Here is a 23,660-nt window from a genome sequence, read left to right on the forward strand (position 1 = left end):
TAATAATTTTTAAACTAGCTGCCATTTTTGAGCATCAGTTATATGCTGGGTACTGGGTCAAATGCTTCACATAGATTAACTCATAATCCTCTCCGTCTTAGATGATTTCTAGTATTACCCTGTTCTAAAGATGGACAAACTGAGGTTTAAGGAGGCAAAATTATGTGCCTAGGGCCACTGTTCGTAGCAGCTGGAATTAGAACCAGGTCTGCCTCAAATTCCAGTAACCATTCTCTTAGTTACTTTAACTGATTTGTAGCTCTAGACTGTTAGTTCGTTGCTTTGATTTTCTTAGAAATAAGGGACTTTCAACAGCATAATGAATATATTGTCATAATAATACTTTGAAATATACAAATGCATTTTTAAAGTTTGTACTTCCATATTAACAGACAAATCTAGTATTTTACTAACTTTCTTGCCTGGGTTCCCCATTAAAAATACCATCTTCACTTAAATTTGAGTAAAACATTCTTTTCCTATTGTGAAATACCTATCACTGCATCAGAACCTTGTTAAACCCACTTTTTACACTTGTGAATTGGGAAGAGCTGGCATAAGATGGACATTCCTGGTGATACTATTTGACTCTAGGGGCTGTCTTGGCCATATTATTATAACCAGATTCTGTTTCAGCAAAGACCTTTAATGGTTGCGCTTATGTAATATGTTTAAAATACAACAAAGTGTAGGTATTAGGAATTATATGGACTTCGGAAGGGGAAAGAGGGCTCTTCATTATAACTAATGCAACTTAACTTTTGTCTGTTTCTTTTGTAACCTGACAATTTCAAACCAAGGTTGTGAACATTTCAGAAATAGGCAGCTATTTTTATCTAACCCAGTGATTCTCAAACTTTAATGACCTTCAAAATCAGCTGGAGGACTTGTTAAAACTTACATTGCTGGCTCCATGCCCAGAGCTTCTGATTAGAAAGTCTGGGGTGGGCCCAATATTTTTCATTTCTAACAAGTGCCAGATGATGTTGATGCTGCTCTTCTAGAACCACACTTTGCAAACCACTGATCAAACTCATAAGAGTAGAAATAGAATCAACCAAATCTAAATTCTGTAAAGGCATAAGTATTTCCTATTGTAATTTTTATAAAAAGTTTAATGTTATACGTGTATTTTTGATAAAATTTAACTTAGTTACTTAGTATTTAATGTCTAAAAAATGATTTTCCCTCTTTCAATAAGTTTTTGGTCCAAACTTTTTGACTGTTTTTATTGTTATTTTCTTTGCTCTTCTCTCCCCATGTGTTAAGACCTTGTTTTTGTGTTACATGTTACAGAAATCTTTCAGTGTTTCCTCTCAGCCCGTGAAGTAGCTCGTAGCCGAGATCGAGATAGAATGAACAGTGGGGCAGGGTCTGGGGCTCGAGCTGATGATCCACCTCCTCAGTCTCAGCAAGAGCGAAGGGTCAGCACAGACCTTCCTGAGGGTCAGGATGTGTACACTGCTGCCTGCAACTCCGTGATCCATCGATGTGCCCTGTTAATATTAGGAGTAAGTCCTGTGATTGATGAGCTTCAGAAGCGAAGGGAAGAAGGACAGTTGCAGCAGCCTTCCACAAGTGCCTCTGAAGGGGGTGGACTTATGACCAGGTGGGACTGACTAGAAACTTAAAACATTTCTCTCCTCTCCTTGTTTCTTTATGCATTGAAATGGTTTATTCTCACTTATTGTATTCTGAAATTAACACAGACATGGAGGAGGAAATACAAATTGACAAGGATGAATTTAATGTAAAGAGTGATACTAATTCAGCCTGGAGTATAAATTTCTGATTAGATGAGGAGGCACAATTTTTCACACATATAAACAACAGTAGTTGATTGGCATAATTCTGTAATTTAGTGGCATGGAAGTTATTCTGATGTAATTGAGAAGGACTTTGTGCTTAGACCTGACTGAGAGCCAGGGTTTTCCTTTGACAGACATAATTACTCCTCACTGTGTGTGTGTTTTATCTCTGTGCTGCTAGTTCCATTCAATTTTATGTTCACTAACAGTCCCAAATCGAAAAACTTTTCTTTGTGCATGTGAGACAGGAGTGAAAGTCTTACTGCAGAGAGCCGGCTAATCCACGCAAGTCCAAATTATAGACTGATCAAATCGAGGAGTGAATCTGATTTGTCTCAGCCTGAATCAGATGAAGAGGGTTACGCACTGGTAGGTATACCTAGATTTAGTAAAGAAGGAATTTTGTATAGCAACGTAAGACTTTGGTTAGAGTAAGTAATATACGTTTGTTTTAGACATACAAAAACCTTTTTAAAAGAACTTTTAAGAGAAATGAGATAACTATATTGCATAGGTATTTATCATCTCTATGTTAGTGACTCAGATATCTCTCTTTAGCTCTGACTTGTTCCTAAACTCCAAATTCACGTATTTGACTCCTTGATGGACGTTCTACCTGAACATCTCAGGTGACCACAATCTTAACCTATTCAAAAATAAACTCATTTTTCTCCTGAACCTCTTCTCTCACATTCCCTATCTTAGTAAGTGTTACTATTAACTACCCAGGCTGGAAACCTGGGTTCATCCTTGACTCTACTTTTTCTTAATTCCTGGTCCCTGCAACCTCCTCACTCCCCACAGTCCAATTAGTCAAACCTTGAAAATTTTACTCTTAATATCTTTGTACTATGTCCTGCCCATCCCTCTTGCCACTGCTCTGTCTCAAACTTTCCTTCTCTTTTGCCTGGCCTGGTACAAAACTCTCCAAACTGGTTGCCCCATCTCTTGTCTTATGCCCATCTTCAACATTTCACTAGAATAATATACCTGAAATACAAATCTGTTTATATCTCCTCTACTTAAAATCTTTCAGTAGCTCTCAGTTCTCTATCAAAAAAGCCTCAGGACCTGAACTGCAGGCATTTAAGGTAAAAATCAAAGAAGTGCGATGCTGATTTATATAAGGAGTAGAAAGTAATATGTGCTATAGTGTGACGGGTAAAATAAATTATAGAATGAAAGCTGTCTAATAGATAGCTGCTATTTGAATAGTTTTGGACTTAGAGTTGATAGCTGGATTTTCATTTTGGCTGATCCTCTGCCTTATATGTGAATCTGTATGTGCTACTTGACTTCTCTGGGCCTTAGTGTCCCATTGTATGATATGAGGATAGTAGTGCCTGTTGTGTAGGTGGTAATCTGTTAGACTTGGCTTCTGAACCCGATCCTACTGATGAATAGCTTTGAGACCTTGGTCATGTCACATGATAGCTCAAACGGAAACTCTGGGTTTTTTGGATTGAGATTCATTTTTAGCTCTGAAATTCTTCTCTTATGAATTGAGAAACTGGATGTGAAAATATTTTTGAGAAGTATAGAGTGCTACATAAACATGAAGCTATTGTTTAAAAGAAACTTCTAAGCGTGAAAGATTCCTCCTCTGAGGAAAGTTGAACAGTGTCTTCAAGCAAGTTTCATTGTATGTTTTTGTTTGTTCTTCCTCCGTTTATTCTTCATTCCCGTTATTATTTCTGTGCTCCCAGTTCACGTTCCCAGTCTTGCCGTCTACTGAGATTCCTCTCTGTCCATTTATGTTTCCAAGTTGGTCAGTCTCATTATCTAGTCTCCTAGCCCTGTGACAGTTTTATAACAGATCATGTCACTTCTCTCCTCAAAACCTCCAATGACTTTACTATTTCTCAGAGTAGAAGCCTAGGTCCCTGCAGGGGCCTATAAGACTCTACATATCCTGGCCTCACTCCTCTCTGATCTCCTCTGCTGCTACTCTCTTTCTTGATGACTCTCCTTCTGCCACACTGACACCTCTTGGCTTTTCCATGAACATACCACACAACTTCCCCATAGGGCCTTTACATGGCTGTTTCTTCTGACTGGAATACTGTTGTCTGTAGGCAAATCCCCTTGCTTCAAGTCTTCGTTCTGATGTTACTTTTTCAGTGACACCTACCCTGACCACTCTATTTGAAATTCCAGTTTGCTCTCCTTTCCAGATATTCACTCTCTGTCTGCTTTGCCTTGCTCTGTCCCCCTCACCCCTGGCACCTAACATTATTTGCTATATTTATCAGTTTCTCTTAGTCTACACTAGAATATAAGCTCCCTGAGGATAGAAGTTTTTGCTGTTTTATTCACTGCTGTATCCCAAGTACCTATAGTGCCTGGCACACAGTAGGCAGTCATTAAATATTTTTTTAACGAATGAATGTCTGTCTAATCTATTTTGGTAAAATTTCTGTGCCTATTTGTTCTTTCCACTCTTCAATATAGGCCCTTGTTACTTTTGCCTGAACTGGTAGTTTTCAAACTGATCTCCCTACTTTTTCCAGTTCCTCTCCTTTGATACTGCTCCCAGAGGTAGAGCTCTTAAAAACGTACACAACGGACTTCCCTGGTGGTGCACTGGTTAAGAATCCGCCTGCCAATGCAGGGGACACGGGTTTGAGCCCTGGTCCAGGAAGATCCCACATGCCACGGAGCAACTAAGCCCGTGAGCCACAACTACTGAGCCCGTGTGTCATAACTACTGAAGCCGGTGAGCCTAGAGCCTATGCTGTGCAACAAGAGAAGCCACCGCAGTGAGAAGCCTGCGCACCGCAATGAAGAGTAGTCCCTGCTCGCTGCAACTAGTGAAAGCCTGCGCGCAGCAACGAAGACCCAACACAGCCAAAAATAAAAACAAATAAATTAATTAAAAAAAAAAACCACAGACATACACACAAACACAACAAGAACAACAACAGAACACCTGCTGGTCATGCTACCTTCCTATTAAAAAAAAACTCAGTGACTCTGCACTGCCTACCCAGAAATCAAAGATTCTGGAAAATGTTGCTTGCCTGCTTTTGAAGCCAGTTCTCCCCTGCGGTAATCTGCATTTTTGCCATAGCATAGTAGTCCATCTGCCAGACTCCAAACATACCTTTTGAGCCTCTGCTCAAGCATCGTTTGCCTTAAATGTCCTTCTCCTGGGTTTTGTTGATGAAGTCCTGCCTCTCTCTTAAGGCCTGGTTAAAATGTCATCTCTTCCAGAAAACTTTCCTAAGATTACTCACAGTGACTCTGTCTGTTATTTACATGGCAGTTTGTTAGTATCTATAATAAACCACTAATGGTTTGTCTCATGTTGGACTTACTTATGTATTATTAGTATTTCTTTCCAGTAGACCTCTTAGAAGGTCTAGAGTTTTTTTAATGTCCCTCGTGTCTCCTACATTGTGCTTTGCATATTGTAAATGATTGATAATTCATTTCAACTGAAATGAAAGTTAAAAGATGAGGATAAATGTAGTTAAAGTGGCGTACTTTTTGGAAGCGAACAATGAAATCTGACTTAGTCACAATAGACTCTATTGATTTTGACCTGGGGCAAGACACTTAACCTTTCTGAGCTCCAGCATTTTTATCTTTGAAATGGGGAATACCACTACCTGTTATACTTGCCTCAGCGGGGTCGTTGTGAACAACAAGTTTAGTAATACAATTTAAAACATGTTGAAAGTTATGTTTTCAAAACATAATGGGAAGACAGATAAATGGAGGTGGGTTGAACCTAGATAAATTGCCACGTCTAGGTTCTACAGAATTTTAAAAAGATTAAGAAACACATTTTTGGGAAAGATGGACTCTTAATCAACTTTTCTTATGGAATGTTTAGAAAGATTGTGTCATAAAAGGTGGAAAAGTCAAGAACTAGAGAGAGCAGATTCTGTTGTGGGTGAGGAGACTTGGGCTGAGCCTTCAGGCTGAGCCTCCTGTAGACGAAGAGGAGCAAGCCGTGGGGGCAGTGTGGGATTTTCCAGCTGAAATATGTTACCCTTCTGCCTGAGGTTATTTAGGATTATCATTGATGTCTTTGATATCTGGTAGTACTTGTTTATCCTGAATTGTCAGTGAATGAAATGCTTTCTTAAAATAACTGAAGTTAACCAGCTTGATGCTAAATCTGAGTTTTAACCTTCTTTCGTAAAGCGTATTATGTGATATATTATCTACTCTGTCTTAGTGACCACAGAAACCTAAGTCAACAGTTACACAGTTAACTGTTTGATTGACACATGTCATACTTACCAGCATTTCTTACTACGCTCTCCTAATCTACCTCCCTCATTTCCCTACCGCCCTCTTTCACAAAGGATTTGATTTAGCATACAAAAATAAATACTATTTATAAAAGTATAAGAGAATGAATTAGGGCTAAAGAGGAAAATAAAGCCCTGAGTAAGATTTGTACACCTCTACACATATCCTGTGATGTTCTGCCAGAGATCGGCCAGCAGATAGGAAAAACACTTGTTGCATGATTCACAGTGTGTAAAAGATGAAAACCAGGTTTTCAAGAAAAACTCAGATATTTCTGGTTCTGAGACCTGAGATAAATTTCTTCCATGAGCCCTCATGGCAAAGGTACTGTGTAATAAAAATGTTATATTGCATGAGATGGCATTGTCTTCAGGAACTGTTGTGACAACTGTTTGGTGTTTTCTCCAGCATCAAATGGCCTGGGAACATACTTATTTCTGGGGTGTGTGTGTGTATATGTAAAACAAAATGTATTTATCCACAATGTGGGTACATATGTCTATATGTATTACCAGGAAAAAATTTTCTAAATGACATTTCCTAAATGGGTCTGTAACAGTCACTTCTGCAGCCTTTCTTCTTTGCCACCAACTTTTTTATTGTGTGATAAAGTGCAATTGAAATTGCTGAGACCATAATGTCAAATCTGTGCATAAATCTAAGTCATGGGTTTGTACATGGCTATCTGTACATAGAGTAGATAGTTGTCGCCAGTGCCTCCCCACCACACACACACACACACACACACACACACACACACACACACACACACACACACACACACACAAATATACTTCCTTTCTTCCTGAAAGCCTTCACTGTTTTATTAAGCTGACTGCAGTTTAACCATTTGAGATTTCTTTATTTTAAGAGGTTTTAAAAACATTTTGAAGTCTTTTAAAATACTACCAGAAAGCTTAGGACTGTGTTATTCTCCTGTTAGTGTGGGTTCATCAGATTCTCTTCTTCTATACACCTAGCCAAGGCTAATAGTTTTGAAAAGAATGGAAAGTGAGGATAGAACAAGTAGTGATTTTGGAAAATGGGACTTTGCTACAGGGGCTTTAGGCGTCTAGAGGGTATTAATAAGAGATCATACTGTGTTAGAAAGATAAAAGACAAAGATTTCAAAGAAGAAAAAGGTGACAACAAAGAAAAAGTTCTGCTACTTTACACTGTTACTTAATGTGCATATTGACTTTGTGTTTTAGTATCTCAGAGTCATGTGCCTGAACTGTTTTCAGTGGGTTTTTAGAGACTTTTTGTTCTTAGCCTGACTTGACTGGTGAATAAGTAGCACATTGCTATAATTATGCAGATTACTTTTTATTTCATTTAGTACTCTATTAAATCTTAATCTTAAATAATTTTCACAAGTAAATTTTATTATTTATTTTTAACTTAACAGAGTGGAAGACGAAATGTTGATTTGGACTTGGCATCATCTCATAGAAAGAGAGGTAAGTATTAAATATTAAATATCTGGTGAAGTAGCTCTTTTTATATCTGATATGTTTAGATCTGATTGTCATTGAAACATTATTGCAAAAAAGTTAGAAACATTTTATCAGAAAAGTTAAAAGGAAGATCATTTTCTTGAAAATATACACCCTTAAAAAAAGATCTGGGAATGTCTAGGAGTTAACAATCAGTTCTCTTTCTCATTTGTTGTGTTTTGACTTTTTAAAAGTCCCATGGAACTCTGGAAGCAGTGCTTTACATTGTGGGGGGTTATGGACATAATTTGCCATGTTTTAGCTCAATGGTATAGTTGCTATAGTTTAAATGGTGTTACAGGGAGAACTCTTTACCCCATTCACCTTTCATACACACATACACACTTTCAAACTGAAAGTTTCTAGTTTTTTTCCTCTTTGCTTCTCAAGATGCAAAGCATATAAGAGATGAACAGATGATTTCTAAAAGTAAAATTTTCCCATGAGGAGCGATCTTAGAGTTCATCAAGAGTTAAGCTCATTTGTTAAAAGCTGTATCTTAATGAATAATATAGTTAACTCTTGTTTATATGTACAAATAGATGGAAAGAACAGCAGTTTTAGATAATACAAATCCAAGGTAACTAAAAACTCTCCAAGTATTATTCTCGATTAATTGGCACTTTTTTTTTTTTTTTTTTGCGGTACGCGGGTCACTCACTGTTGTGGCCTCTCCCGTTGCGGAGCACAGGCTCCGGACGCTCAGGCCCAGCGGCCATGGCTCACGGGCCCAGCCACTCCGCGGCATGTGGGATCCTCCCGGACCAGGGCACGAACCCATGTCCCCTGCATCGGCAGGTGGACTCTCAACCACTGCACCACCAGGGGAGCCCCCAAATTGGCACTTTTATTAACCCATTTTTTCTGTGGTTGTGAAAACTTGAAATGTTAAAAGTTGCCACTAGTGGAAGTTTTCTAAAAGCCTGTAGGAAAACTGTTTTTTCCCATTATATTGTCTTTTATATTTCAGAATTGAACCCTTCTCTTGATAACTTCCTTGGCAGGATGTTAGGTTCTCTACAGGAAAAAAAGTGAGAAGTAAGGGAAGGTTGAGGAATGAGAGGAAGAAATGCACCCACAGTTTTTTCATTTTTGTGTTTATAACTTAGAAGAAATGTTGGTATTTATAACTTAGAAGAAATGTTGGTACTTAGAATACTAAGAATGATTTTTTTTTTGGAACTATTAGGAATTATAGGGACTAGAGCTGGTGCTTTGTTTATTGAAAAGTCTTTTAGTATTATAACATATCAAGGTTCCAAAAAATATAGGGTATTTGTGATATCAAAGAAATTAAATGATGTTTAGTATAACATGCAATATGTATTTTATCATTTTCTAATTCTTTGAAAATTGGCAATTCATGTGCCATAATTAGCCAGAGTATCCTTTTCCTTAACCACTTGAGTTAGGAATTAAATTTTTGGAACGCTTTTCCCTTCCTAATGTTGGTTAGCTCAGGCAAAGATTGTTGCTATAATTTCTATGTTATATTAATAAAAAGATGGCTCCAAACTTACTGAGTAGCATAAGGGATCCAGCCTGTCGTTTTAAGAGCTTCCTACTATACTAATTATGTTTATAAGTGATAGTCTGTTGACTAAAATTACTCTTTTCTCTAAGATCTTTATCATGCTTATGGAAATTTAAATTTGAGATTCAGTCTATGATAACTGTGTCAGCATGTGACAAAGTAATCTTTGGAATAAAACAAAAAGTGGTATTTTTAGCTTTGAATTAAGAATAACCTAGAAGTCAAGTGTAAATTACTTAGGAGGAATTAATATGACACTTTAAAATAACTATTCTAGAGTTGCTACCTGTTCACAATTTTAAACAATTGCCCTATAAGTACGTGTCGTTTTCCTGTAGTTTTAGAGCTAAGTAGATACAACTGAATTAAGCCATTAATCCAAATTTGTTTATGGGTGAACCAACTTCTTCAAAAGGTCATAGTACCAAGACCTATTAACTTCTTGGAATCTAACTTTATTTTGTTGGAAACAGAAAGGCAAACAAACAGGACCTCATGGGAAAAGTTTGTTTGTTTAAATTACCCATTTAGGAAGTTATAATAGGGAGGCAAACTAGTTATGCAAATTATCATGGTATCACCTAATGTGGTACCAGTTTGTTCTAGTAATCATTGTATCTTAATGTTCTCAGGCAAAAATTTTGCTGATAGCTTTGTTCCTAGGAATAGGTGACTAGAAAGTAGGAGTACTGTTCTAGGAAGAGCAGCAAAAATAGTTTTCAATCTCATGAATCCTAGTGTTTGTGGATTAAACAATGAAAATGTATACTTAATATCATGTATTTAATTATAATGAATTTCTTTCTTTAAAAGAAATTAACATTGAAAATACATTTGGAACATTATATTTTAAAAGAAATTTTTTAAAATCATGTATATTTAGAGACTACCGTCTGACCACAGTGGAATTTTTTGTTTTGTTTTGCCCTTAAATGATGATTAAAATAAACCACCCTATTTTTTCCCTATTTATTGTCAATATGGACCAGATGTCATAAGCCATAACATGCCTATCTTCAGTTGGTCAGATGAACCTACCAAGTCTGAGAACTTTTTGGAGCCATTCAGGTGTTCTGATTCTGACTTGAGCTATGAAGGACAAGCAGATGTCCAGCCAAGTGAGAATTCTTCTATGTGCTTATTTACCCCTTTCCAATATTTTGAAGAGGAAATGTAAACTTTTTTCCGCTCACTTTTCTTTATCATTTATTAGTCTAGTGGTCCTGAGTTATTAAAAGTTTAGTAGAGAAATTAGAGATAGCAATGTTTAATTACATCTCGTTTACTGAAACTAAATGGATGTATCAGTGACAATTAATGGTTGTATACACATTTCAGCTGCTCTTAATATGCCTCCAAAGACTCCTCCTTGAGAGGGTCTAGTGCCTGTAATTTCACTATTTGACATTGGGGTTACTGGAATTCATGCTGTTGAACCATGATTGCTTCTTTTCCCCTCACTCCAGTTAATGTGTCACAGTTGGTCCAAGCTCTTGGTCCAAGAAAGTGAGTATGGTAGGAAGGAGTAGAGCAAAGTGAGCAAATAAATTGAGCTCAGCCAACTTGTTCGGCTCTTTAGAGGCATCAGAGCTAAATTCTAACTCCAAAAATGTCATCAGTTACTTTAAAAAGAGATGACAGGTGGTACATATTTCTGCTTAGCACCTCAGAAGTAATATGAAATTTATATTCATTAAACACTTAAAAACTGCTTACTATATGCCAGGTATTGGTCTAATCACTTCAAACATATTAACTTATTTAATTCTCATAATAGCCTGTCAAAATTCTTGACAAAAGCTGTTAAACATGTTAGTATTTGGGTACTTTGATAAATACTTAAAAGATTTGCTGTAGTTGTGCAGAACTGAGCTCGTTCTTCACTGAAAGACAATATGTTTGCTCAGATACTTAACTTTAGTTTTTGTATTTAAGCTGAAACTGATATAGTGAAAAATGGTGGGGATACCAAAGCAAAATTTTAAGAAGGAGCATCATGGTTTGATTTCACTACCCTGCCCCAGGTCTTTAAATATAGTGTTAGGGTTTTATTGCTAAATAATATTGGAAACATTTATCAACATGTGTGTTTCATGGTATAACTTGTATGGGTGAAATGCTGTTTTATCTGTGCATTTCGAATTAGATTATATAAAGAAGAACAAATGTGAATGTTGTCTCCTGTATCAAATTTCTCCTTTTGTCTTCTGATTCTTGTTGTGGTAGTGTATTTACTCCTTTTTGGCCAGTTGAGCCCCAGAAAAAAGAAGAGCTTCAAGCAAGTACATGATGGCATGTTTAATTTTTTTCCCCTTTTAGCTTGCCTACATATTTTATGGTTTATAAAGTATGTATTGCAGCTCTGCCATGTTCATTTTGAAAATTCCATTTAAGAACCAAAGTTGTAAGGACAAGTAAACAATCTCAAATTTCTTGTTGGACTTTATATTTTCTTTTTATAGTAGGAGACTCTGAATTAATATTAAGTAAGAATTGGGCTCAGTCACAATTACTCTGTAGAGGCTTTTGATATGCTTTTCAGACACAATATTTCCTATATTCAGATAAAACAACAGAACAAATCAGTTATTAGGTTGTTATAATTTTTTTTAAGAATTAGAGGTTTTTCATCTCTCATTTCCATATTGTGAGATTTTGTGTTTCAAAGTATTTTTGATATCAACCTAAACATTTTGGTTATAATTATTTAATTTATTTATTTATCCTATTGCTTTCAGATAGTGTCTTATTCTTCCTTATATTTTATTCATACAAAGTTTTGTTTGGCTTATATACTTAATAAATTACATGTTTTACTTATTTATTTATTTATTTATTTTGTGGTACGCGGGCCTCTCACTGTTGTGGCCTCTCCCGTTGCAGAGCACAGGCTCCAGACACGCAGGCTTAGCGGCCGTGGCTCACGGGCCCAGCCGCTCCGCGGCATGTGGGATCTTCCCGGACCGGGGCACGAACCCGTGTCCCCTGCATCGGCAGGCGGACTCTCAACCACTGCGCCACCAGGGAAGCCCATAAATTACATGTTTTAAATTAGGGGTCAACAAACTGACTAGAGGGCCAAATCTGGATTACCACCTTTGTTTGAAAGTAAAGTTTTGTTGGAACCCAGCCACACTCATGTATTACCTATGGCTGCTTTCACACTACAACAGCAGAGTTGAGTAGTTAAATGAATAGTGAATGACCCACAAAACCTGAAATTATTTACTGTCTGGCTCTTTATAGGTAAAGTTTGCTGACCCCTGCTTTAAATTGCAGAGAGGATTTAATTTGGGGATTGACCACCTATTCCATAGAATATTTTGGAGTATATTAAGGCAATTCGCTACTTGCAGTTTCTTCACATATTGAGCCTTTGCGTAGGCAGGCAGTTGAAATTCCCATGGATCAGTGATTTGTGCGTTGATTAAGAACAGGAATATGTAAGACCACCTCCCATAAACTTAAGGGATTAGTGTTATTAATTTAGAAAAGATCATTTTCTTTGAGCCCCTGTTTCCTCAAGTGAGGAAATGGGACTAGGTAATCTTTAAGGTCACTTTTACTTCTGTGGTTCTAGCATTAACTCTCTGCACATTGTATTTTCATTTTGAAAAGTAATTTATAAGTATTGGAAGATGGAAGAAATTTTTATTCTGAAATTTTATTATTGAACCAACAAGCTCAATGCTAAGAGACCAAAAAATATCATTTGTAAGTTAAGGTTAAATCCAGAGTCTGCATTTGGGATGCTTAAGGAAGTGGAAAATGATTCTTTCTTTTTTTTTTCTTTTTTTCCACATTAGCCCCTCCTTTATTCTTTAAATATCATTTTAATTTAATACATTATGCATCCATGACATTTTTCTTTGGATTTTTACCTTTTCTGTTTTACATGGGAAAATATTCAGCTATACAGTTTGGGGAAATTTTCAGATTGGTTATTTTTTATGTTCAGTAGAACTGAAAATCCAACATTTTTTAATCTTAAGAATTCTTGCTAAAATATAGAAGGCAGATAAACCATATATTCTTAGCCATTCTAAATTATTTTAGTAGAATGCATATAAATTATTTCATAGCTACTTTATAATATTAACTGCCTATTGTGGATTTCTGTGTCTCATTTTGAAGTCCTGGGGTTTTCCTGACATCAGTGTAATAATTCAAAAATAAGTTATACAGTCAATATTGTATTAGTTCATTTTCTCTTTGGGCATTAGTGTTTAAGTAGTCCTCTTCCCAAATCTTTTCCATCTAGTATGTAACAAATATAATCTTTGTAATGCATATTTTATTAGGTACCTCAAGATTCATTCCTAATAGAAAAATTTGGTATATTCACAGAATGAGATATTATACAGCACTCAAACAAATGAACCATGGTTACATGGAATCATGTGAATGAGTATTAGCAATATTATACTGAATGCAAAGTAATGTCCAAAAAGACTACATAAAATGATACTTTTTTATAAAGTCACAAACAACTAACACTAAACATTATTTGTCTTGGGAATACATATAAGATAAAACAATATTTAACAACAATAAAAGCAAAGGAGTGATAATGAAATCCTTAGGTTGGAGGACACAGGGGAGAGATGCGTTGGGGGGGAAGAACAGATAGATAGTATTCTGCCAGTTCTCTAGTTCTTGTGTTCACATTTATTATAAGTAAATATAAATACAAAAGCAGGCCATGCATGGACCAGTGATGAGAGTATATCATGAGCCAAGGAGTATGATTAATCTAACTCATGTACCTGAGATCAATTAAATCAAAAAATACAAAACGTGTAAGAATTAGACATTTATATATTTATTTAAAGCCATTATTGGCACATACCTTGGACAGTTCTTGTGATCAAACATATTAACATTTTTGCTGTCTAATGTAAAGATTTTAGCCTAGAAAATGCCCACTGGCAAAACTAATGGTATTATATTTAGCCACTATTGTTAACACCACTTGGTAATTTTATGTAGATATCATTTTATAGTAAATCTTATATATTCTTGTCTGTGAAACTTTGCTTCCTTTATATAGGAGTTTCACAACCTGAAATAAATGTGCATATCACACAGTGAAAATGTTCCTTATATTAATGAAACCAAGGGTGATATTTATGTCTCCTTTTTTGTGTAAGTTTACTTGCCCTTCTATATTCATTTTTTGGTAATATTTCATTGCAGATATGTACACATTTTGCACAGTCTTGACTCAATCTTTGCAATGATAATGTTAAATCAGATGAAGTCCTATTACTAGTAGGTCTTACCAGCAGTGTCCTAAGTGCCGAGTTCCATTTTGGTCATAAATGATGGTCTGGTTTAATACTGCAGAGCATTTTAAGCTAAGCATTTTGAGAGCAGCTTCTGCCTTTCTTTTTCTTGTGGCAACGTGTTACTAAAGCGCTTACAGAGACACTGGTACATTAAACAGGGCTTTCCCTTTGTTTTCTTACATTGCTGTAGTTTTTGTTTGTTTGTTGTTTTTTACCAAAGCATTTTGCTCAGATTCACTTAATGCATGCATGTATTCAAACACTAGTATCCATTTCTCACCAGTTGGTATGATAGCAACACTCAGCCCTCATCTAGTTTCAGAATGTATGCTCATCTTGGTCATCACTGATGCGTTTTTGTTCTGTTTGTATGTAGGTCCTATGCATAGTCAATTGGAAACCCTGAGCGACTCTTGGGCGCGCCTGAAACATAACAGAGACTGGTTGTGCAACTCCTCTAACTCCTTTGAGTCTGATTTTGATCTTACCAAGTCTTTGGGAGTTCACACTTTGATTGAAAATGTTGTAAGCTTTGTGAGTGGAGATGTGGGGAATGCCCCAGGTTTTAAAGAGCCAGAGGAAAGTATGTCTACAAGTCCCCAAGCCTCCATCATTGCAATGGAACAGCAACAGTTAAGGGCAGAAGTAAGTCTTTGATATTTACTCCTTGTGAGGGACTGTGGAAACTTAAACTGAACCACTGAAGGTATAATTGTAGGAAAAACTTTTCCTTTTCTTCTATTCCTTGCCTCCCCTTTTCCTTCACTTGAGCTTTTTGATGTTGCTATCTTAACCAAAGCAGCCTGATAGTTTGTTTGAAGTGAACAGTAGTGCACAAGATACTCTAATCACTAAGTCTTTCCTTGTCTCCTAGAAACTAGAGTGAGATTGGTTGGTGACTATACAGGTCTGCTCCTAGAGTCCCCATTTTTGACCCATTTGTCTCTGTTTAAAAAGGGCTAGATTAGAACACCATGCTAATAATGATAAATGCTAAAATTAGTGAGCATTGCCTCCAAATATCCCCCTCAAAATATTTATTAATGATTGTGGTTTTAACATGTCCTCAAATTCTTTGATACTCTTCCCTCCAGGAGGTGGAGCTTAATTTTCCTCCTCTTGAGAGTAAGCTGGACTTAGTGACTTAGAGCTAACAGAGTATGAAAAGGGGAAAAGAATACAGTAATTTTACATTGCAGAAACCCGGCAGACATCACCTTAACCAAGTGATCAAGATTAATATCACCAATAGTAAGTTCTGGTGATATCATGTACTCTGATAATAATGTGATGAGAGGGGGACTTTGTAGTATTCATCCCTAAATCCATACCTGTAGGCCAAACATGAGAAAACATCAGGCAAACCCAAATTGAGGGACATTCTATAAAATACACAAACAGCCCTTCATAGATGTCAAGGTCATGAAAAACAAAGACAGAAACTGTCACAGACTAAAGGAGACAAGACAACTAAATGCAACGTGATATACTGATTTGGATCCTGGAACATAAAAGGGACATTATGGGAACTCTGGTGAAATCCAAATAAATTCTGTGGTTTAGTCAGTAGTGTTGTACCAATGTTAATTTGTTTTCATAAATGTACCATAGTTTTGTAAGATACTAACATTAGGAGAAGCTTGGGGAAAGGTATACAGGAACTATCTGTACCATCTTTACAATTCTTCTATAGATATAAAATTATTTCGAAATAAAAAGTTTATTTGTTTTAAGAAAAAGGAGGGTAGGCCAACGGACTGCTGTGGTGGATATGTGTCCTCCTAGGGAAGGTAGAGCCAGAAGTTGAAGAGAACCACAGAGAAACCTTTTGGAAATACTTCTACTTCTTGAACTAAAGAGTATTCATTCCATATAATGTTATAAGTAAAGGAAGCATTATCCATACTACTTGATGCTTTTGAAATCATGTATATCTCCTCATGAGCATCCCAACAGCTCTGTGAGTAGATTAAAGTACTATTAGCCTCATTTTATACATGAAGAAACTGAGACTCAGGAAATTGAGTTTACCAAGGCTACATAGTCGTTGGAATACTCTGGCCTTGAAACTAGATCTCCTACATCCAAATTTACTACTTTTCCCCTTGTACTGTGTAGCCTCTTTTATACTGAAGTATGCTTATAGAGATCTTAGAGATATTTTAATTTTTAAAGTCATAATAGTAAAAGAAATGTTTATCTTAATAGAATAGATTCCTAAGAAATATCAGAATTTTCTGTGTGCTAAGAAATATATTGTCTGTGACGTACAGAGTTATTTGTGTCTCAGTTCAGTGAAGAATTCTAAAATATGTTTATTTTTTCTCAAGCTTCGTTTAGAGGCACTTCATCAGATCCTTGTACTATTGTCTGGAATGGAAGAAAAAGGTAACATCTCTCTGACAGGAAGCAGATCAAGCTCAGGTTTCCAGTCATCCACTCTGCTCACATCTGTGAGGCTGCAGTTTCTAGCAGGGTGTTTCGGTTTAGGCACTGTTGGACACGCAGGAGCCAAAGGAGAGAGTGGCCGATTGCATCACTATCAGGTAGATGACAGAACTGTCATGGGAGGATGACACCTTTTAGTATATTCAGATTTTAACTGTATTTTTACAACACCAGTTTAATAATGCTAAACTTTTTGGTGTTTAGAATTGAGGTTTAAAAATATAAAGATCTAAGTGACTTAAAGATACCTCATTGGTTTAGTTTCCTGAGTATAGCTGGGGTTAGATAAGCCATTAGGTAAGCCATGGTACTATTGTACTTTTAGATTCTTTGCTGGCTCAGTTTTATTAACCCTTAGCCAAATTGCATAGAGGTAGATCTAAGTTGGGATAAGGATTAGTGTTTGGGAGGATGGGTTTCAAGAATTTACATTTTAGACGTGATCATTTTACCAAGTTTCTCTGATTGCTTGAACTGTTTTTTTTGAAGTGTTGTCTTTATGTCTTGCATGTTTAGAGAGGAAAAATGCTTTGTGGGAAAGGAGAGAGATTATATAGAATCAAGAATTTTCAAGCATTGAAAAATAAATTGGTTATAAAACTTTTATATACTGTAATATACTAAATAATTAAAAACCACCATAGGGCTCTAGCATGGGCTAGGAATAAAATGCTTTTACTTTCATTTGGGTAGGAAGTGTTGTTGTTGTTAATGGAAAAGGTAAATCTTTGTGTGTAATTTAGGATGGGATCAGAGCAGCTAAGAGAAATATTCAGATTGAAATCCAGATGGCTGTGCATAAGATTTATCAACAATTGTCTGCTACTCTGGAGAGAGCCCTGCAAGCCAACAAGCATCACATTGGTGAGTAACTGCACATGCAAATATAAGGTGCAGGTAACATTTTGGCCTGAGGTTATGCTAGGTGGCTAATGTTCTGTGTTTAACATTAGGTCAGCTTACAGGTAAAGAATAAATACTTGAAAGTGTAATAGTGTTCCATACTACTATTTATATTTAGAATATGATTTATTTTAGTAAATGCTTTGTTAACTTCAAAGAAGATTCTCAACTGCCTTTCTTTCTTTCTTCTTTTTAGAAGCCCAGCAGCGTCTCCTTTTGGTTACAGTTTTCGCTCTGAGTGTCCACTATCAACCAGTAGATGTTTCTTTGGCGATTTCCACTGGTCTGCTAAATGTATTGTCACAGTTATGTGGCACAGACACCATGCTAGGACAGCCTCTTCAGTTGTTGCCAAAAACGGGTGTTTCCCAGCTAAGCACAGCTTTAAAAGTGGCTAGTACAAGATTGCTCCAGATTCTAGCCATCACTACAGGGTGAGCATTGTAGATGTCTTGGTAGAACTGTGTGGGGCCTGGTCTTTCACATTTTAGTGATTTGCATTTCACCGTAATCTCCTGTATGTGTTTAAGCACGTTTGCCCTTCTGTGTAATTACCATTTATTTTTTTCCTGTTATTTCATGTTATTTCACGTATATGTTTTTCCAGGACCTATGCTGATAAACTGAGCCCCAAGGTAGTTCAATCTTTGTTGGATCTACTCTGTAGTCAGTTGAAGAATTTGTTGTCCCAGGCTGGTGTACTACTTATGGCCTCTTTTGGAGAAGGAGAAGAGGATGAAGAAGAGAAGAAAATTGACTCCAGTGGAGAAACTGAGAAGAGAGACTTCAGAGGTATCATAAATCTTTTTTCTCTGTCATTATTTACAAGCATTTATTGAATCCACATTGTGTGAATATCATTAGAATGTAGAGTTCTTTCTGTTGTGAGGCATGAGAAGATTTTTATTCATTTAGAAACCCCTTTTTTCTCCAAATATGTATGGTTTAGAGGTACCTCTGACTGAACTTCCTCTCCTTAGAGTTGGTTAACCCTGATGAAGCAACTGTACCACTCAGTGTCTAAGTTCAGCCTCTCCTTGGCTGTTGTGGCTCTAGAACTTAGAGGTTCTAGGTGACTGATTTCCCCAGATTATGTTCTTGTAGCATTTGATCATGAAAGCCCATCTCTTGGGTTGCATTCTTGTTTTAAGTGTTCCCCCAGGACCAAGGGTTTTTTAATATATGGGAATTGGGTTAGAATTAGGGAAGCTGAACTTCTTGCTAGGCTGTTCTGTTCTCTAGTCACTAAAAACTTCTTCATTATACTTAGTCGTAATAATTTTTGCTTGCTGTAATATGGTCATCTCCTTACAGCTTTTAAAAACTATAGTGAACATTGTGGGAATTCCCTCGTGGTCCAGTGGGTAGGACTCTGTGCTTTTGCTGCTGAGGGTGCGGGTTCAAGCCCTGGTTGGGAAACTAAGATCTTGCAAGCTGCATGGCGCAGCCAAAAAAAAAAAAAAAAAAAAAACTATAGTGAACATTGTATTTCAGTAGAACGTAAACCCTGAACAGAAGAACTACTATACATGTCTGTTATATATTAAGTGAAGAAAGGTCTAAAACTGCTCAGTTATTCAGTGTCTTATTACCATAATAAGCTCTGTAAAGGACTTAGAGCAGTGTCTAGCACATAGTAAGAGCTCAGTAAATGTTAATGTTAATATTGGAATATTATAATAAATAATATTTAAATAAATAAAGTAGTATTTAAATAATATTAATACTGTATAGATAGGTGGGTGGATAAAGGAATATGCTGGGGATACAAAAATGACAAAACATTATCTCTGCCCTCAAGGACCTTCTAGGGAGATGAGGAAGGTAGATGTTTAAACAGATAATTACAGTGTAATACAATAAGCTCAGAAGAAATAGCTAAATCTCTTAGGGCAGAATCTAGGAGGATGTATGAGTCTGATTTAGGGCTAGCTTTTGGTTTCAGAGGCTGAACCTCTGGCAAGTTACTTCTTCTTTATATAGCAAGTATGTAGCTTATACAAAGAGCATGGGCAGACTCACAGGGTATGATAAAATAAAAACAGGCTTTTAATGCCACCTCCCTTTTTCCTGAGATCCAGTTTGGGGATACAGAGTTGTTCAGGTAATAGTTTCTTACCACTCTGTTGAGTACTGCACATATGGATGGCAGGGAGAACCCAGTAGAGTTACTTCTCAGCCTATAGCTCCCCAAGAAAACTGGATCCTTCCATATCCAGTAAAAAAAAGAAACTGTGATGAATCTCAGTAGGTGTAACAGCAGACTGAGTCCAAATCCATTCCCCTCAGGTTGCACCCATTCTATTTATGGGGATGGCTGGGAGTGAGACTGATTCTAGTAAGCGGTGGCCAGGCATTCAGAGGCAGGTGGACCAGGTATTAATAACTCCACATACTCTTTAAAATACTTAACTGAAAGTAAGGTATACTCTTCATTTCAAACGTAGTACTGATACTGAAACACAAACTGTATCATCAAGTTGTATTAACCAGCTTTATATTTAAGGTCTCCAGGCTTTAATTAATTTAATTAATTTAGTGTCTTGTTACAGAAATACTTGCTGGGAGTGAGAGTGGGGTAGGATGGAGGCCTCCTAAAAGAGATTTTCCCAGGGATCTCTACGAAGAGAGAAAGTTTCATGGAAGAGGTAGCTTTGAACTGGATTTTGAAGGAATGTGTAGGAACAAGGTTGGAGTGAGATATAGTTACGTAGGGCAGGCCAATAATTTTATATTCTTCAAACTAATATAATAAATGTTTGTATATTAGCAAAGACTAAAGAAGTAAAGAAGAGGTAGAGTACTGGCTTTGAGTGGGTCTTAGCCAGGCTAGGGACAACCTGTCAGTTAGCCAGGCTAACTGACAACCTAGGTTTTGAATTAGGTGTGTGCTTACTGCATTCTAAATGTAAGTTATTTGATATAAGACTGTTTCCTGTTGGCTTTTGGTTGTAATGTAAACTTGTCTGTTCACTCTTTAGTTGCTCTTAGGAAACAACGCGCAGCCGAACTGCATCTGGGGGATTTTCTAGTTTTTCTTCGCAGAGTTGTATCTTCAAAAGCAATTCAGTCAAAAATGGCTTCCCCAAAGTGGACAGAGGTGCTTTTAAATATAGCATCTCAGAAATGTTCTTCAGGTATGTGACCTTTGTCTTATTTTACAGTATTTTGTACATCACGTGTGTTTTATTCAGATAACAACATTGGATACTTGACCTTGATTTTAAGCCTTTTCTTTCTTGTTTTATGAGTACTTATTTGATTGAAAGAAAAGTAATCTCAGGAGTAAAAATTGGGAGGAGTTACTAATAGAAGGTAGCACTGGAGAAGATCGTGGATTTAATGCAGAGAACTTGGCTCTAGTTCAGATTACAGTAATAAAAATAAGCAGAGGACATCCTGTTTAATATGATAATTTGACACAGATTTTGAGTTTACTTCTTGGATTATCAAAATGCAGATTGGAGTTTGTCTGTTCTTTCTTATCATGATACGATTTCTGTTGCCTTGATTTGTAACTTCTGATTGTATGCTGTCTCTGAGAGTTCTTTATAATAAGCTTAATTCCTGGTCCTTAGCCTAAAAGTCTGGTCTGCTTGCATAGATTACTATCAGTCCTTTCCTAATCTGTTTTTTTTTATTGTGATAAATATACATAAAATAAAATTTACCATTTTAACCACTTAAGTGTACAATTCAGTGACAGTAAGTACATTCACGGTGTTGCTCAACCATCGCTACTCTCCATTTCCAGAACTTTCTCATCATCCCTAGTCTTTCTTAAATGTGCTAAAACATAATATAGTCTTCTGTGGTACATGCTGTTTTATATGTGTACACTCTCAATATAGTTTATTGGTGTTTCTTTTTACTTTTTTTAATGTGTATTCAATTTTTTAAAAATTCAGATCCTGTATCTTTAAGATTGGCATAAACAAAAAAAGAATACGGACAACTTATTATTAACATAACAGCTGCAGTTGTTAACTGCAAAAATACAGTAAAATGGAGTCATACTAAATGTTAGTGTTCTTACAGCAGAATTATCCCAGTCATTTTGTGGTAGCAAATTCTGGCAAGAAATTTATTTGTTGTTAAAAGTATTTAAAGAATTTCCAAAACTGATCAGCTGTGCTGCAAATAAAACAGCAGTTTATTCAAAAGAGCCCTTACCTTTCTCTTATTTTCTTAAAAGATCTGCCATTTACAGGTAACTACTGTTTTCAGATCAGTTGTTCAAACCAGGGTTCTTCTGTAAATACACATCTTAGCTTTATATATAGTAAGTTTATACTCATTTTCCCAATAGTTTTTCTTAACTAGTATAACTTACAATAGCTTTTTTTTCTCCTTTAATAAGGTAAGCCTTCTATAATATTGATTAAGTTCTTAGAGCATGAAGAAAAATCAGATATTTATTTCTACTGGTTGTGTTGTAGTAATGGATAGAAAAAAGAACATCAGTATCCTGTCTCTACCTTTGCTTACTTTAGAAAAGTACAAACTGCTTACTCCCCATTAATCCTGTGAGTCCGTCAGGGCATAGATGGAGTCAGAAGCAATTGAAGGCGATGATAAGCCTGAGCTTTAGAGATTAACAGACCTGTCATTTACAATCCTACTTCTGTCTCTACTGAGCTGTGTGGCTTTGGTCAAGTTACTTAACTTCTCTGAGCCTCAGTTTCCTCATCAGTAAAATAGGGATATAATGTAGGATTTGTGAGGATCAACAGAGTTATTAATGTGTATGAAATGCGTAGCACAGTACTTGGCACAGGTAGTTATTATAGTGCTGTTCCCTTACGTACATAAAAACTGAAACACAAACATGGATATTCATATACATTAATGGATATGGGATGAATCCAGAATTCTTGTGATAATATGCTGAAGTGAAGTCTTTTCCATCCTAAATACTTAACAGCCTCAGAGATTTTTTTCAAGAGGTTTATTTAAACTTTGAATTTAAGTCACATTTATAATAAGAAAATGTCTTTTTCCCCCTCCAGGAATTCCTCTAGTTGGTAACTTAAGAACGAGGCTCCTTGCACTTCATGTCCTTGAGGCTGTGCTACCAGCTTGTGAATCTGGTGTAGAAGATGATCAAATGGCCCAGGTTTCTATTTTTAAAGTTATTAGAAGATGTTCTTTACATGTGCAACATGATGCACCGAAAATCTAAACTCATGGTCTCTTCAGTTGTAAATGTGTCATTTATTCAATAGCACGACTTCCACTTCTGAGATTGCTTTTTTAATTATTTCAGCTCTAAGCAAGGAGAAAGAGAAATTAAGTGAGTTATGGGATGTGAGGAGTAGTGGTATAGTGAATACTTTCAAGATCAGAAAGAAAGGAAAATTTGTGGAATTTCTTCCTAGGTTTGGGCATCTAGAGAGAGAAAGATATGAGGCTGCATGGCCTCATCAGAGGTCCATATAGTGGGGCAACATGAGGACAGTCGAACCCACTTTGTAGTGGGTAATGGTCTTTCTAAAAAATGATATTTAACTTGTGTCCACCCAAAGTGGCTGTCAGACATTGGTATAATTAAATCTCACATGTGACTTAATATTACAGTTACATGATTTATCTTTTCTAAAAATAGTTAAAATGATCCTTTACAAATTTTATCATTCTTTTTCCTTCAATAAATAGGTTGTTGAACATCTGTTTTCCCTTCTGTCGGATTGTATGTGGGAGACACCCATTGCTCAGGCCAAACATGCTATTCAGATAAAGGAAAAAGAAGAAGAAATAAAATTACAGGTACTTGATTCTTCCAAAAAAGTATTTTTAGACAGACGTGAATATCTTGTCACCTGTCTCTGGATCCTTTCTCCTTTGACTTTGTTCTATCAGTTATTCAGTCTCTTCTTTGTACTGTGTTCTCTTCTCCACTGGTTCTTTCCCCTCAGTTTAT

General features: G+C 36.3%; 1 protein-coding gene across 15 annotated transcripts in view; it reads left to right on the forward strand.

Annotated features, from left to right (window-relative positions):
• Window positions 1-23,660, forward strand: part of HERC1 (HECT and RLD domain containing E3 ubiquitin protein ligase family member 1) — a 214,636-nt gene that overhangs the window by 101,779 nt on the left and 89,197 nt on the right. For 13 of the 15 annotated variants that reach the window (XM_079914124.1, XM_079914122.1, XM_079914121.1 and 10 more), the window contains 12 exons: window positions 1,297-1,609; window positions 2,057-2,177; window positions 7,480-7,531; window positions 10,091-10,219; window positions 14,766-15,034; window positions 16,720-16,935; window positions 17,581-17,701; window positions 17,937-18,174; window positions 18,348-18,532; window positions 20,722-20,877; window positions 22,750-22,856; window positions 23,396-23,506. In XM_079914124.1, the coding sequence (XP_079770250.1) occupies window positions 1,297-1,609; window positions 2,057-2,177; window positions 7,480-7,531; window positions 10,091-10,219; window positions 14,766-15,034; window positions 16,720-16,935; window positions 17,581-17,701; window positions 17,937-18,174; window positions 18,348-18,532; window positions 20,722-20,877; window positions 22,750-22,856; window positions 23,396-23,506 (2,018 nt within the window). The remainder of the gene's footprint in view (window positions 1-1,296; window positions 1,610-2,056; window positions 2,178-7,479; window positions 7,532-10,090; window positions 10,220-14,765; window positions 15,035-16,719; window positions 16,936-17,580; window positions 17,702-17,936; window positions 18,175-18,347; window positions 18,533-20,721; window positions 20,878-22,749; window positions 22,857-23,395; window positions 23,507-23,660) is intronic. The other 2 variants (XM_079914116.1, XM_079914117.1) reach the window with 1 other exon arrangement.

Source organism: Stenella coeruleoalba (assembly GCF_951394435.1).
Source record: "Stenella coeruleoalba genome assembly, chromosome: 2".
NCBI lineage: Eukaryota > Metazoa > Chordata > Mammalia > Artiodactyla > Delphinidae > Stenella > Stenella coeruleoalba.